The 17,409-nt window shown below is 36.6% G+C and overlaps 1 protein-coding gene across 9 annotated transcripts in view; it reads right to left on the bottom strand.

The window, feature by feature from the left end:
• Abl (tyrosine-protein kinase Abl) overlaps nt 1–17,409 on the bottom strand; it is a 301,976-nt gene that overhangs the window by 42,843 nt on the left and 241,724 nt on the right. For 8 of the 9 annotated variants that reach the window (XM_069830286.1, XM_069830289.1, XM_069830288.1 and 5 more), the window contains exons 3-5: nt 9,892–10,179; nt 2,705–3,003; nt 1,004–1,145 (exon numbers count right to left, since the gene is read on the bottom strand). In XM_069830286.1, coding sequence (XP_069686387.1) covers nt 1,004–1,145; nt 2,705–3,003; nt 9,892–10,179 — 729 coding nt within the window. The remainder of the gene's footprint in view (nt 1–1,003; nt 1,146–2,704; nt 3,004–9,891; nt 10,180–17,409) is intronic. The other variant, XM_069830295.1, reaches the window with a different exon arrangement.

The raw sequence follows: 17,409 nt of genomic DNA, 5'->3' as shown, positions 1-17,409 counted from the left end.
ATAGTTCGACTTATAGAAATTTCATTGGAAAATTACAAAATAATGTACTGTATGTCCTTAAAAGATATACTGTTTATTAATTAAAATATCAATTAATTTTATTAATTCATTATAAATTCAATAATTTATCGTGGGGTGTGTGATTTTTTTGTATTAATGATATACGCGAAATGTGTTAAAAACTTAATTTTATGCATTTACTTAATGAAAGTTAAAATTAAGTGAAATATAGCCGCGAATTTTAGCGAAATTACTTCACAATCAAGATATTAAAAAAAAAAAATGGCTCAACTGCAGTATTCGTCCCACTATGCTCTAACATCTGAAGGAATGCCAACACATTTCCTGTGCTTTTTGCGAGTTTCATGGCGAATTCGCACAAAAAAAGACTCTTTCTTCCAAATAAAAAGTAAAAATTTTCTTTGATATAAAATATACACGAACATTTCTACATATCTCATTGTTCAGCATTACATATGTGTGGTATCTGGCAACGATGTATGCATAACTTCAGAGACTACTTCCAGGGAGCAGTGCAAGCAGATAACAGTCTTTTCTCTTTCCTGCAACAACTGGCTTCGTGTGATCATGAAGGCAGTGCCATCACCACCTAAGAGTCGAATGAAATTGAATTATGAATTTAATTAATTATACAAACAATTATGTTAGTTTTAAAGGGATTGTTTCAATAATAATTTAATACATGTTATTTTATTATTCCGGCTGAGAACCCAAGAATTATTCCATATCCAATGCCAGGAATGTCTCAAGTCTAAACAAATGCTTAATACAAATTCATAAACATAATCTACAAATCCTAATACACGCTTCAAAGAAGCGAATTTGATTTTTAATAGAGAAGAGGGGGATTTCTAATGGAGAAGAAGGGAAAGGAACCTGAAAATTCAGACATGAGTAAATTATTTCATTAAACAAATAATAAGCACAACACACGAGTACAGTGTTAACTATTGATGTCTGAATATTTCTGCTGTTAACTTACCTGGACTAAGAGCAAACACAGTGGGCTTGTTATGCTTGGGAGCTGGGTAGAGCAACTGCGTGATTAGTCCATCAGAGTGCATGGAGTGGTGGTGTACCAGCTCAGCAAGCGTGTTGAATTTGCTTTCTGTCGTCACGTATACCTGCAACAAGCCACCACCATCATTAACTTAGGATATGACTGACCAAATCCACGCACATCTCGAAGTCACAGCCTACTACGATAGGGCCTACGTAGTAAGCCATTCCTGAAAGGCATGCCTATGTATTTAATATATTATTTATTTCTATTGTCTTCATCTTCAGCAAAACGCTGGTAGATACTTTTGTCAAGCTATATGTAGTGCACTGCCACCAGATACTTTTCTCAAGCTATACGTGTTTTCCAAATGCAAAGACATTCTTCTACTTGAGTTCACAAAAAGTGAAATATCTATAAGAGCAAACAGTTGCTCCACAACATTACTACGATTACAAATGCAGACAATAAAAAAAAAAAAAGTCTGGTGTTCTCTCCAAAGGTGTCACTTCGCTTTACATAATTCCAGACTATACACAGCATATCAAACACATCTGCGATATTTTCAATAGAATATTTTGTTAACTACCCACTATTGTCCAGATCTTGCCTTTTCTGATTTCTATTTGTTTGGGTCATTGAAGAAATATCTTGAAGGACAAAGTTCCTAGATGATGCAGCAGTACAGAATGCAATCTGAGTGTGGTTACAACTTTAAGAGCCAAACATTCACCAATGAGGACTCTTTAATCTTATGCCAAAATTGGACAAATACATATGTGCTTAAAACTATGTAGAGAAGAAGTAGTTTAAAACAGTAATTTCAATTTGTGTACAATCGCAAATCTGGCTTTCAGGTATAGCTCCCTGTGAAACTGACTTGAATAATTTCAAGGAAAAAATTGTTCCGGGCCGAGTATCGAACCCGGGACCTTTGGCTGAGCGCGCCAATGCTCTATTGACTGAGTTACCCAGGAACTGTACTATACACCGGCACAATTTTTCCCTTTATATCCACTTACCTCAAATGGGCTGACAAGACGTCAAAGACCCAACATTGAGTGCACACAAACTCTGTGTGACCTGAATAGTGGTTTTCTGTTAATGAACAGTGACGTATATACTGTAAACAAATCTGACTTCAGGTACACCCTGTGAAGCCGACTTGAATAATTTCAAGGGAAATTTATAAATTAAAAAAAAAAAAAAGGTATCCCCGTAACATGCCATGAAGGCACTTGGGGGGCATGGAGGTAGAGCCCCATGCTTTCCATGACCTCGGCACTAGAATGAGGTGGTGTGGTAGGCACCACGCTCTGACCGCCTTTTACACCTGGGAAAGACCCAGTACTCAATTTTATAGGAGGGTGAGTAAACCTCGGGATTATTATTATTATTATTATTATTATTATTATTATTATTATTATTATTATTATTATTATATGCACACAAGCATATTGTAGACCTACTACGTTTGTGAAAAATAAGTTATTTTGTATTTTTTCCTTAGAAATTATCTACTTTTAACATTTTTTTTAAATTTTGAGTTTGTATTATTTCATGAGGTTTTTGAAATTTAAACTTACATTTTCCGCCATTTTTCAGTAACTTTATAAATTAGACAGTGTCAAAAAGAAGTACTTCAGTTTTTTGCCAACCACTGTATATGAAGGGAGTACGCACTTTTCCTTCAGTGTCCTCGTTGATTCGGTAGTGGTAGACACGCCCCTCGTACCGCAGCGAGATACTGCGCTGGCCAGGGCTGCTCTCCGACTCGCGGACCAGGAAGCTGCCGTTGATCCCCGAGCTCAACAGATACTCGGCTGCGTTGCGGGAGATGGGGCCATGGTACCATGAGTGCTTCTCTAGTGAGTTGACGGGTGTCACGTAGTTGGACGGGACCCAGCCCACCTGACCTGATGCGGAATGGGCCTCACACCACTCCCCACTCTTGTTGTAGCTCAGGATCCGCACCTGCTCCCCTGCACCACAAACAACAAAAATTAGAATAACTCTAATGACAATATCATCATCATCACTAGCGTCTTTCTCCTTAGACTTTCTTCATCTGCCATTCATAATTTGTGGGTTATATCTCCACCATATCTTAGTCCAGGTCATCTGACATGTTCAACACAGCACAAACAGTCCTATAAATTTCCAGTACAACTGATTTCTGTGTTTTTCGGACAATTTCGCTGGAATGAAGATCCAATATTATATGCCTTTGTATTTAACAGATATGAAGATATATTTCAATATCCTTTCAATCTTAGCTTTGTTGATGTAAAGGTCTAACCACACACGAAGCAGTTTCCTTTGGTACATAATTGAAGACATCTGGCTTAGTTATTACAATAGTTTATTATTATTATTATTATTATTATTATTATTATTATTATTATTATTATTATTATTAGTGAGAGAAAGAACAACAATTTTACTGTTGTATATATCGGAAGTCTGATTAATGTAACATGCTACTAGTCAGCGATGTATGCAATGGAGGGAGAAAGGCACTGGCCACCCTACCCCATTATCTCCTGGCTTAGTTGTCTCATGAGTGACACCACACCTTACTGGTGTCACTTATGAGGTTCAAATCTATCTTCGGACAGTTGACTAAACAATAATAATTATTATCATCATCATCATCATCATCATCATCGTCGTCGTCGTCGTCGTTGTTGTTTGGCGAGCAAACTAAGCAGGAAATTGCAGTTGATCCAGAATATAGAGGCTGATCAGATGGACCCTTGTTTGGGGGTAGATTTTTTAAAAATTAACGTTTCAAAAATGAACAAACCACGTTTCTAATGAGCTATTTTTGTGACACTTTGTGCGGATGAAGCTGTTATTATTGTTAAATATTATTATTATTATTATTGTTATTATTATTATTATTATTATTATTATTATTATTATTATTATTGAATTTAAGTATTTATCTCGCGCTAGATTGAAATTATTGCGACAACAAAGGTTAGGTTCATCAGCAACCTTAAAAACTGCCTATATACACGTATTTCTAAACATCCTGGATAGGCTACGACTGATCAGCCGACAGCTGGCCTCAGATTCTCATGCCTCAGGAGAAGTGAACGATCATCTTTTTTTTTATTTATTTTTATTGGGTTATTTTACGACGCTGTATCAACATCTCAGGCTATTTAGCGTCTGAATGAAATGAAGGTGATAATGCCAGTGAAATGAGTCCGGGGTCCAGCACCGAAAGTTACCCAGCATTTGCTCGTATTGGGTTGAGGGAAAACCCCGGAAAAAACCTCAACCAAGTAACTTGCCCCGACCGGGATTCGAACCCGGGCCACCTGGTTTCGCGGCCAGACGCGTGAACGATCATCCAACATATTGTGTGGTTAGCACAATGACCTCCCTGCCAGTCGTTATTGCAGGTTTGCTGTACTGGATTTCGTTTTCTATCGTAGTTGCCCAAATTGATCACTAGGGCTAGGATTCTTAGGTAAATATGTATTTTATTTGAAGTCTAATAGAAACTAGTAATTGTGTTTTTAGTTTCGGACAAGGTCACCTGACCATATATTTTAAATTTTATTTCACATAAAACACATATTTTGAGTTTATTTTATGTGAATACATATTTTCAAACATTCACATAAAACATAAAAATTAAGTTTTCATAATATAATTTTCGACAAAAGCCCCTTTCAGATTAATCATCACCCGAATGATCAGTTCAGTTGCTTAGACGTGACAGCTGGTAACTGTTTCTCGGAATTGCCTATCTGTGGTCCTGTGGAACTGCAGTATGCTCTCTCTTCACAAGCGATAAGAACTGTCACACTAACAATCTGTACTGTAACTAACACACACAAACACTGATGTGTCATTTAGGAGTGCCTTGTAAGTTATCATAACGCTGATTCAAGAAGAATTGTAATTTCATAAGCACCAGATGCCACTGTTTTCGCTTCCAATCATAAATATGTCTCTAGGAGTGCATGCTGTTTCTCAATGATCAGGGCTCCTTATCACTTTTACCATAAATATTTCAGAAGTATTCTGTTCTTTCAAAAGGGGAGGGATCCTTCTGTCATGAACAGTTCATCATGTTCGTGATGTCGAGTAAAAACTTAGCAGTCTTATTGGATCTACAGCACATGTGTTACAAGAAATGCGTTTGAAAAAAATAGTGGGTTTCACACAATGGTAAGATTTCGTGTTATGTTGGACGGCCAGCAAGAAAAGGATATCGATGTGATTGTGTGTAACATGCCCTATATTTGCCAGATTGACTTCTTGTGACATGGAGCGCTCTTTTCCCCAGTACAAGGCAGTGTTCCGCGATAATCGCCAGTCATTTGTGATGGACAACTTGAGGATGAATCTCAATATAGTAGAACCTCTATCATCCGTGTTAATGTAGGGGATGGGCTGAAAGATTAATCGAAAAAAATCGGGTAATCCGTACCATAAAAATTTTCGTAAATTTAGTGAATAATATTTACACTTTCGTAATTCCCTTCGTGGTTTTGACGGTTTGCGTTTAACATGCTATATAGTGCATCAGAAGTTCACTAATTTAAGTCTGGTTATCAATGTCGAGTTTTTAAGGGGCAAAGAAACTCCTTGCAATGGTTGTCTGTGGAAAGATACCAGTATTGGAGGTCTCGAGTTGTAGATTTACGTAGGCCTACTTTCTACGCTCCAATCTCGCATTCTGATGCGAGATGAGCCACGGTTTATCATTCCCCAAACCACCCAATTATTAACACTTTTTTCGATTCTTAGTACAATGAGTGTTCTTTTAACACCCGTAGAAAACATTTCATATAGAAGTTATACAGTACGACAATTCGAATAATAGACTATACTGTGTAAGGGAAAGGGCTTGTAATAACACTCTCTAGAAAAAAAAATAAACTGCTAATACAATGTACAGTATTTCATATATTTCTGCAGCAAAAAGAGCAAGAGAAAGATAGATGGTTAATCCATCAATCGGTTAACAGGGTGACGGATAACCGAAGTTCTACTGTATGTACTTTATTCTTCAAGACAATTTATAATGGTAAGTACTGTATATTGTTTATATTCACATAAAATAATTGAAACATAATTAAATATTTTTCCTTTTTGGTCTATTTTCTCAATTTTTAGCACCTAAAAATTCGAGCCCTATTGATCATTAAACAAATTATATAACCTATGCATGTAACTAGCAACTAATTACGCGAAATATTACACAGCTAACTTTTTACGTAAACAACAAACGAACTAAAATAATACTGTTATTAATTAATTAAATGATTAACTACCGAACAATTAAATTACGCAACTAAATAATAACTAGCCAACTAATTACGTATACTGTAGTGACTACAACATTTAAGCACGCACACGTTTAAAATGCGCTTCTGGAATTTAGAACATTTATTATTCTTTTATAATTGCCACCCATATACAGCACAGAAGCATGAAAGATTAACGTTTTAACAGATCGTTACCATCTGGTTCCTCGTCGCCAATACAAATTACGCACCAACGGATGAACTGGTCAAAGTGTTTTATAATGATATTTATACTAATAAACAATCTGTAATTTAGTGCAAGCAGGTTAACGTGATGCCTCTAACAGACAGAGGTGCCCCCTGCTGATCTTCTCGCTGCGTCTTTGCTTGCGTTTTATGAGGCTAGAGCCGGTGGTAAAACAAACACAGAGAGTCATAAAGAACTACAATTTGAAGGCAACGTCTGGCATTCTAATCATGACGACTCCAACCTGCAACAAGGAGATATAGGTGAACATCCTCAAGCAGTGGGGTGCATACAAGCTTTCTTCACTTCCTGCATTACGTATGGCTGTTTTTAAGTATGCAAGGACACGTCACTACCCCAGTGGCTATATCCACGGCTTTTCACGCGAAGATCCGAGTTCAAATTCCGGAGATCTTACTTTTGTTGACTGCAACGTTCAGATTACAATGCTGTTTTTACGGCCCCGCATGCGTTGCTGTTTATTGGCGTGTAATATATTCAGATGAATTTATTTATAACTCCGTACGTATACAAAATAATAATGCACTAAATATCCAGTTTGGGTAACTACAACCCAGCTTTAGATAAACATGAATATCTAAGAGTAAACTCCACGTTCTAGCTTGGAATAACAATGTGCCAGACATACAGCAAAAGGAACGCTAAACGACAAGATGCCTTGTCTCAAGGGACATGGCCTTAGATCGACTGTAGCTAACTACCTGATTTAAATTAAGACCAATATAAACGTTTTAATATATTTTCTACTCATATACAGAGTGGGCCATAGATAATGTCATTAATTTCAGGAAGTTATTCTTTGAGATATTTCAAACAAAGTTTAATACAATTTTGCTCGTTTTTGCTTCTTTTTCGATAGAATAATTGTTTTAAGGTAAAGGTAAAAGGTAAAGGTATCCCCGTAACATGCCATGAAGGCACTTGGGGGGCATGGAGGTAGAGCCCCATGCTTTCCATGACCTCGGCACTAGAATGAGGTGGTGTGGTCGGCACCACGCTCTGACCGCCTTTTACCCCCGGGAAAGACCCGGTACTCAATTTTATAGGAGGCTGAGTGAACCTCGGGGCCGTTCTGAAAGTTTAGCAACGAGAAAAAATCCTGTCACCACCTGGGATCGAACCCCAGACCTTCCAGTCCGTAGTCAGCTGCTCTACCAACTGCGCTACCCGGCCGCCTGGAATAATTGTTTTACATTAAAATTTTCATAGCGTGTTTTGGAAAAGACATTGAATTCCCAATATCCTCAGTTTAAGAGAGCAGTGTTTTATAATAATAAATGATTGAAAGAATTTTAGTTTGTCCTTTAAATATGCAAAAATGTTATCGAACAAATGTAACATTTCGTTCTAAAAAGGAATTTTTCAAAGTCACATTTGTTCGGATCAAATTTCTGCATGTTTAAAGGACAAAACTAAAATTCTTTCAAGCATTCATTATCACAACACACTACTCTCTTAAACTGGCTGAGCATATTGCGGATTCAATCAATGACTTTCCCAAAACACGCTATGAAAAGTTTCATATAAAATAAATTCTATTTCGAAAAGGAAGCAACAACGACAAAATTGTACTAAACTCTTTGTTTAAAATATCTCAAAGAATAACCCCCTGAAATTAATGACATTCTTTAAGGTTCATACTACATATACATTATCTACCAAAAAGTAATTGGCACCCAGTATTTTACGTGCTATAATAGATGCCATGTTTCGGCGGCTACTATGCAGTGGTATGCAGACAATAATGTTCACCGGTTGGACTGGCCTGCACAGAGTCCTGATCTCAGTCACATTGAGCACCTTTGAGACGAATTGGACCGGCGATTGAGGTTTCGGGAAATTCGGCCAACTTCCATTGTCCAACTGAGTGCCATATTGCAAGAGGAATGGCGACGTATTCCAGTGGATATTCTACACAAACTAGTGGAGAGAATGCCCGACAAGGTGGCTGCTGTTATAGCAACAAGAGGTGGTACCACGAGGTTCTAAAGGGGCAAAAACAGTGCCCAATTACTTTTTGGTAGATAGTGTATCTTGGGTAAATCTGAAAAAACAACTAAGGAAGTACTCTGTGTGGAGTGTGGCTTTGTATGTATGGGGCAGAAATATGACATTACGACGAGGTGAAGAGAGCCCAACACGAAGCATTTGGAATGTGAATATGGAGAAGAATAGAGCGTGTGAAATGGATGGACAGAATAAGAAACGAAGCCGTGTTGGAAATAGTGTGTGAAGAAAGAATAATGCTGAAACTGATCAGGAAGAGAAAAGGGAAATAGTTGGGTTACTGGCTGAGAAGAAGCTGCCTACTGAAGGATGCACTGGAAGGAATGGTGAACGGGAGAAGGGTTCTAGGTAGAACATAATATATGTCTAAAATGCAGGTAGTAGGCCATTACGATACAAAGGACAAGAGTACGGTCGGCGCTGTGGATCGGGTTTCAGCATAGCTCAGATGGAAAGAGCACTCAGCGCTCCAAGCTGAGGGTCTTGGGTTTGGTGCCGGAACGAATTGTATATATTATTAGAGAACCTCGCCGTCTTCTATTGAATGTCAATGACTTTATGTAGTCATTACTTAGATACTTATTAGCGGAAAGCCATTTCATATATATATATATATATATATATATATATATATATATATCAAATGGCTTTCACTGCAGCTCAGAGAATTTTTATTGTGGTACTTATAGTGGAAAAGAAAGGTTCGAAGAAAACGAATCCACTTTTTAGACGATCGTACGCTTATAAACATAGTAGAGATTTACAAGATCTATGTGTAATAAAAAAGAACTGTTGTAAACAAAAAACTTAGGGACGAAAGAGTTAATGATATTTGACTGCGCTTTGTATTAGGTCCCAAAAATGTATTTATTTATTTATTTATTTTTCAATAAACCGGGTTATCTTACGGTTCTGTTCTGTTGGCAAGTAGGCTCATGTCAAGTTTAATTGATTTATTAGGTATTTATTTATTTCGTTTATTTCCTGAATTAATTTAATATTTATCCATTATTTCATTAATAAATTCATTTAATAAAACTGTTTACTTGGTTATTTAACGACGCTGTATCAACTACTAGGTTATTTAGCATCGATGGGATTGGTGATAGCGAGCTGTAGATTATTTAATGACGCTATATCAACTGCGAGATTATCTAGCGTCAGTGGAACCTCTTACGTCTTCATTTCACCTCTCCATGTCTTGACTGTTTCAAATTTCTTCTGTCTACAGGACTGCAGTGTAAGCTAGTTTCTTCCAGTGCTGTGTATCTAAAGTGAATCTGATCTGTGAGTTACAGTGTCATTTCTCTGTGTTTTCTGCGCACCTTTCTTAAGGCTGAGCTGGTTCTCGCCGCCCGCTTGGAAATCATACAGCGCGACGAACAGCTGGGGGTCGTCCTCTTCCTGTGCCAGCAGGTTCTCCTTCGAGGTCCACCGGTTGGCAGTGTCCAGGGGCAGGGGGGTGCCCGGGGCGGCGGTGCCGGAACCGGAGCCCCCCGTACCCGACCCCGGGGTGGCGCCCCCCTGCACCACGCCGCCCCCGCCGCCTCCAGGGGGGTCGCTGTCTGGCAAGTCCGGGATGTGCGGCAACGGCCGGCTCTGCAGCAGCGCCTCTGTGGGCAAACAACACGCACTTTGAGAACCTGCCAAGCTTTTCAGTCTAAATGTCGTTCTCATGATTGGTCACGTGACATCACCGCAATGAAAGAGATAAAATACGTCTATAAAATTGCTTCCAGGAAGATAATTTAATTGAACAACAGCTCTGCGAGGGGACAGTTTTCCTTCAGCATGTTACATCTTGAGTGTTTCTTGAACAGAACCATTATTTATTTTGTGTGTACTTGCCATTCGCAGAACGAGTCTGGGATTCTGTCGCGTATATTACTTCATTCCATCTACTATTTCAATTTTCTTTTCTCCTGCATTCTTTTCACATGTAAAATATTTACCAACCAATACTGCTACACAACTTATTTATTACATTCGAAATTTCGCATTAAAATATAATTTATAAGTTAAATTATAACTCTTTGCAAATATAATTTATCAGTTTGCAGCTTATCAATGAGATAAAAAAGTAAATCAATTAACAGAAATGAATGATAACTTGATAACTAACTTAAAATAAAAATATATATTCTAAATTGTAAATTACATTATTTGTAATGGACATAAATGAATGTTTGTTTAATCGTAAACGTGTTAAAATATACTGTAAATTACATGACAACCATACTGTAATTTTTCAGACAGCATTTGATGAAATATTTTATGCACGATGGTGCTTCGCCTCATTTAAGTCCAGTAATGAACGATTTTCTAATAAATGTATTAGCTGTGAAGGAACCAATGTCTATCCTGTTTTCCCAACCTGAATGCAAAAGATACACTTCTGGCATAATGACAAATTTATTATTTTCTCAACAATTACTGAGAATGGTAAAAACTCCAACTTGAACAAGGTTGCTAGCGAATTCAACAGATATGTACAGTCTTAGAAAAAAGTTTTGTCGCACAGATACTTTGTAAGTCCCAGAAAGGAGGCACTGCGCATGATCCCTCTCCCTCTCAAAGGAAGCCATACAGAGGCGTAGAGGGGGTTACCGGGTTTGAACCCCCTTTGAGCTTTTTGAAAAAAAAAATACCTATTTAGGTTTGAATATTTTTTTATCCATAATCGCTTCCCCTTCTCTAATTTTTCACTGTCAGAGTAACAAAATCTACATCGACATAAGGCGTAGTCCTCCTACCCCTCCTTCATTATAATCCCTGTGCTTGGTGCTGAGGCACGTTCTAATTATAACAATGCTAGCTTTATTAAAAGGAGACCTACGCCTACTGTAGTACCGATCTTATAATAAAATGAACCTGACACAATATGAAATGTAACTTGTGAAACATATTGAAAAGATTGTTTCCACAGTTGTGCAGTGCATATGTTAAATATTGTGCATATGTCCACTTTAAACTCATTTTAAGAGGGGTATTTACCCGTTCATTAATTTGAGTTTAACTTACTGTGAAAAGTTCGTTTAGGGGAGAGTTAGGTAGTATCGGACATCGGGTAATATGGGACAGTGCGTTTCTTTCATCTACCACCAGATGGTAGTATATGAATGACATGGTTACGTTTCTCTATGCGACATCACAGAAACGTAACCATGTCATTCAGGTACTATCATCGTGTGGTAGATGAAAGAAACTTACTGTCCCATATTACCCGATGTCCGATACTACCCAACTCTCCCCTAACTTTTTGTCCATTTGCCAGTTCACACTGAATATAAATTTCACATTATCGTTCCGGGTTCTTTGATGTCCAAACGATCGCAAAGCTCAGTTTTACAATTTTTTTTAGCAAAAAGTCGCGTAGTGATTCTCGTGAGGTTAGTGAAAATTTCACATTGGCAAATGTTTCTTCGCAGCCGCAGTGTGACGATGTTATCGCCAAGTTCCTTCTGAAACTACTCGTAGTTTCGCATCCCCCTGTGAAAACTCAGCGGATGATGATGATAATAATAATAATGATAATAATAATAATAATAATAATAATAATAATAATAATAATAATAATAATAATAATAATAATAATACGGGCTATTCCATCTCAAATCGACCGAAATATAGAGAAAATTGACCCTGCAATTTTTAAATACAACGAAACTTCTTCTGTCCGTTGAAAACTGTGATACAATGCTTTGTGCAAAGTTTGAGGCATCAGAACTTCATAGTGTTTAAATTAAAAATATTTAAATTTATCGTATTTTCATAAAATTAGCAACTTTAAACTGTTGTGGCTCCGAAACCCTTTCACCCAATGATCAAAATCATGGTTTATTTTGATGCTGAGATATTAAAGTTTATATTGACATGTAAACAGTTTTTCTTACTTTTTATGGAAATGGAGAAATTTAGATTTTTCTTCATTAAGACGCCTTTGCCCACGAAAAAATATTTTAAAAATATATGGTTAGATTCCGCATTGAAAGTACAAATAAATACATATTTTTTTACTGGTGCACCGTTGATAAGAAAGTATTGAAAATATCAAATAAAGAAAATAAATAGTACGCACGTGACCTAACCAGCTGACTGTAGGTAGTCGAGACAAGCAAGGCCAGGAGACATAAACACGTGATGTTTCGTCTAGTAACGCATAGCTGAGCTAGCTGTATCACAAGTTTTCATAAACACAGGAGTAAAATGACGTCCAACGCTCGCTTATCTAATATCTTCATCTCTCGGCCAGTTCGAGCGGTACTGACCAGTTCAAGTCCAGGCGTGTGAAAATAATTTATTTAATACCCTCGAAACTTATTGCCGAGCCACTAAGCAAACAATGCCGAATCCTTCTTAATAATGCAAGGTTTTTCTCAATATTTTTTACATTTTTACAAATGCACAATTGCCTAAAAGTAAGTAAAATCAGATTATCTGCCTCTCTGTATACAATAAAAATAAGTATTGCTTCTTATCATAACCTACTAATTGCCAGCTTCAAAATGAGCTCCCGTTCAATGTTCTGCAGTAAATGGTTCCAGAGTTCTGAGCGCTGAAAGAGGCTTGTTTTTATAAAATACGCTAAATTTGTCGCTCAATAGTACGAAAACCGTTTGACTTTCGATAGTATATTTTTGTAAATGCACTCTCCTCAGCACCTTGTATAAATAGGGAAAAAATTAGAGTATTAAAAAATGCGAAGTTTTTTTACTGATTGATTTCATATGGAATAGCCCATACACAAAATTTAAAATACCGTTAATGTCAATTGTAATTAATTTTAATAATGACCTCCCCTTGTGACAAAATTTAGCGTCCGCCACTGAAGCCATGTCTCAGACACAAGGCAAGCCGTCAAACTATTAGAATTAATGAAGTGGTACGAAAAAAAAAATGTTTAAGAACTCATTCACTAAGCTACGGACAAGCAAACATGACTCATGATTACTCACGGATTTATTTCCCCTCGCTGCCTACTTCTGTCTATACGTATCCCAACGCATCGACTCCACAGAACACGAAGGGGATACGTCCATATCTTGGTCATATCAGTTATTAGAAAGTAGACGCAAATGACGCAAGTCTTCGACTAAACGACAAAATGCCACCCCTCGAGTTCGAACAGACGTGGACCGCGCCCCGAGCCTGTCAGGAGTTCGTGTTGTAGCCGGACGCCATTTCGCCGACTAGATGATGTGTTCACGTCTTGCTTGTCAAAGGTCATATTTTCATAAAGCAATGCATTCACCTAAGCTTCGGGAGAAAAGTGCAATATCACATTTTTATTTACTACTCCTACTTACAGACCTGTTACTAAATCTACGTATTACTCTGTGAAAAGATTTATTAAATCTACATACTTAGACTTCAACAAACAAAATTTGATAACACAATCACAAGGAAAAAAATGGAACTCTCTGCAACATAATCCACAGTTAATTCCCGATTTACCACGAAAATCGTCTGTAGCTGCATTTAGATTGGCAACAGGCCATGATTGTTTGGCCAAACACCTGCATAGAATTGGAATATATCAGTCCTCTAACTCCCCACTGAGCAACTCAAACCAAGAAATGGATTCGGAACACCTCAAAATCTGTGCTTCAGTGGCTGACCATGATAATATCTTTGAAAAATATTGGAGTGCAAGAGGTCAAATGACTTTGTCAAACGCCTGGCATTAGAAAACAACATTTTTATTTATCAAAAGTCTTCCATTACAATTCTTTTTTAAGTTAGTAATATGAGTATTAAATACTTATTTCTTATAAAACAACTTTCAGAATTGAGGACGTAGCTCAATAAAGGCCCACAGCCCCATAGGTCCTTTTTCCAGAGAATGCATAAATCGATTCTCCGTAGTTTCTTTGTTATACCCACAAAGTTTCGTTGTGAAATTTTGAACAGTAATGCTGAAAAACCTGTTTATTTTAATATTATGTTATAGTCCCTGCACTGTTTTAAAAATTTCAACTCTATATATCTCAGAACAGCATTTTGGAGTATGGACCCTTATTGCAGCTACGTCCTCAATTAAAGAACTCTTACTGTATCTCTTAACGGTTTAAGTTATTAATTCCGAATGTCCGCTACAGCAACGCGACTTCCAGAAGCATTTACAGAGTGTTGTGTTTGCATTATTTATTTTGCTTCTATAAATTCAGTACCTAAACTGCTGAAACATTCTAAATATCTCCTTTTTTCAGATATATGGTAAATCAATTTTAATTTATATTTGCTAAATCTCTGAAATATCTGACATGCAAAAAGCTGTTTTTGCATTCCTACAGTCATTTCTTCTACAATTATTTAACTAATTTTGTTTATATTATTTCGTATCTGAGAGACTATTTATCCGGGGAAAATGCATATGAATTGTAATTTTGACTAAAAACAATACAAATGACTATTTATTCGAAGTAGGATGCAATTAATTTTTTGCACTATTTCCTTAAGATCATAACACTTTAATGTTGCTATCGACTTGCAAATAATGATTTTCGTAAATAGCAAAATAACAAATACAATAATTATAAAGGGCTATCCAGGTTGTCAGGAGACGATAGAAAACCAAAGATGTGAGAACAAATGAATGGGATGTATAAAAAATTGAATACTCTTTCAAATAAGTACTAACATAAGTAGGCCTATATGGGTGTCATTTGAAATTTTAAAAGGGGTGGAGGTGAGGGGGTGGAACCTACAAAGCAATTAACGCTGGTTTTAAACTTAACCTTCAATATATAAATTGACGTGTTTTTTGTTTAAATTAAATAGCTTAAATAGCTAACTGGGAAATTTTGAAATGAAAGCCCTGTATAATTTACTATGTATTTTATATAATTATGTAAATTGAATAATTTGAATAATTTCGAGGGAAAAATTGTTCCGGGGCCGGGTATCGAAAGGTCCCGGTTCGATGTGTAAATTATTTAAACATTCAAGTATAGTAGGCCTAATGAGAACTTACAAGTGTTAACAATGCACTCATATGTTTCCTCGCGGAATGGTGACATAAACGTAAATCTGAGAGTACTACAAGTAATATCTTCAACATTCCTTTCACTACGAAGAAGATAGAAATCTAACCTGCAAGACATTTTAATTTACATCCCAGAGACCCGGGCCCTCAATGAACTCTAGAGTCAGTTATGAATGAATGAGAAGCCGTAACACACCAAATAGTCTGCTTACACGCTATTAAATTATAAAAATCTTCTCATCTTTCCACATAGCGAACGTTAGCATTAGTGAGACAAACTAAAACGATTATCTTACGTGTAAAAGTAAATGGAAAGCCGCTATTGTTGACGTGGGTTCCCATGGTAAAACATCTGACTCACAATTTTTTACTGCGTCTCTCAAGAGTCCATACGGCCAGCAATTGCAATTTTAAGGGCTGGGTTGGCTTCATTCAAGAGTGCAGTACCCGGGGGCATCCGGTTTAAGTCTCGTCGGGCGCGAGGAACACCGTTTATTAACTTCCCCCGGGCCGAGAGGAGCGGCAAGGAGCAACGTCGGATTTCTCCGAGGCAACAGATGCCAAGCAATTAAACGGGACCCAAACGATACGCCAAAAGCGCTATCTTGAATTTAAATTACAGGTCCGATAAATGAATAACGATTACCAATATTGATCCACAACATAACCAGCAGAATTTCCTGTCGTATTCTAATCTTATAAACAGTTGCAAAATCTTACCTACCTTAATACGATGATTTTTTATGTCATTGTTTTCTTTGTAATTGTGCTACGTCTAGGATTAATTTATTATTGTACTGCTGCCTTTGTATATAGCAGAATGGTGGAATATCTGAGCCTGTTTGGTCTGATCGTGAATATAAGTTGTTCCAAAGTAAAAAGTACGCTTCCTTTTGATTTTTTGTGTGCCGAAATTTTAAGGGGAGAGGACGGTATTTTTGGTAAAAAAGGAATTGATTAAAAAATCTTTAGAACACTCAGTGATATGTGGAATACACTGCATAACAATTTTTGGATATTTATGTCCTTATCGGATGTTGAGAAGTCATTTTCAAAGTTCTGCGCTCTGGGTTTTTAAATCACACGCGCGCTTTGATTGTTTCCGATAACATCATTTTTTTTTTTTTTTTGCTACAATGCCAGACAAAAATGAATATAATTTCTGAACTATTAAAGATAAATGCAAAAAATTTAGAATACACATTCTCTAGACTATTAGGAAACGTTTCTCTGTAACAGAATTCTGCCAATTGATTTCATTTAAAGAATATGTCCGTCTGTTTGCAAAAAAGGAAATAAAAAGTGTTATTAAATTTTAATTGTTTATTTTACAAATGTAGGGACTAATATAAAAATTCTGTTACAGACAGTTGTACAGCACGCTTTTACAAGTAAAACGTAAAAACAAATTGAATTTATCTTTAAAAATGGCTTAGATATATTGATTTTAGTAAAATCCTGCATTTGGTACATTTTTTTTTTCAAATCTGGACCTGCAAATGATTTTTTTTTTTCAAAATATTTATATTTGGTTGAGTTGCTATGCTATTAATTTTCACGAGTGTCATAATAAGATTATCCACGAGTTGGATACAACACTTTATGGCATCTTAGCATTATAAATTGTAGGAAAAAAATATGAAATAATTCGGCATCCATAGCTGACAAAGTGTTCATATGTTCGTATTGATTAACTGCGTCTAGCATTGGCACTGATAACTTGCATGATTTAATCAAAACAATTTAACTGATCACCATAACAATTTTTTCCTTAACTTCAACATTTTAAACTAGAGGTTGAATCAGATTGAAGCTTTGTAGGTGGTCTATACTTCGTTTCTGGAATCTGTGGAGTACA

Source organism: Periplaneta americana, chromosome 7 (assembly GCF_040183065.1).
Source record: "Periplaneta americana isolate PAMFEO1 chromosome 7, P.americana_PAMFEO1_priV1, whole genome shotgun sequence".
In the NCBI taxonomy this organism is placed as follows: Eukaryota; Metazoa; Arthropoda; class Insecta; order Blattodea; family Blattidae; genus Periplaneta; species Periplaneta americana.
This window is presented reverse-complemented; position numbering and strand designations above follow the sequence as displayed.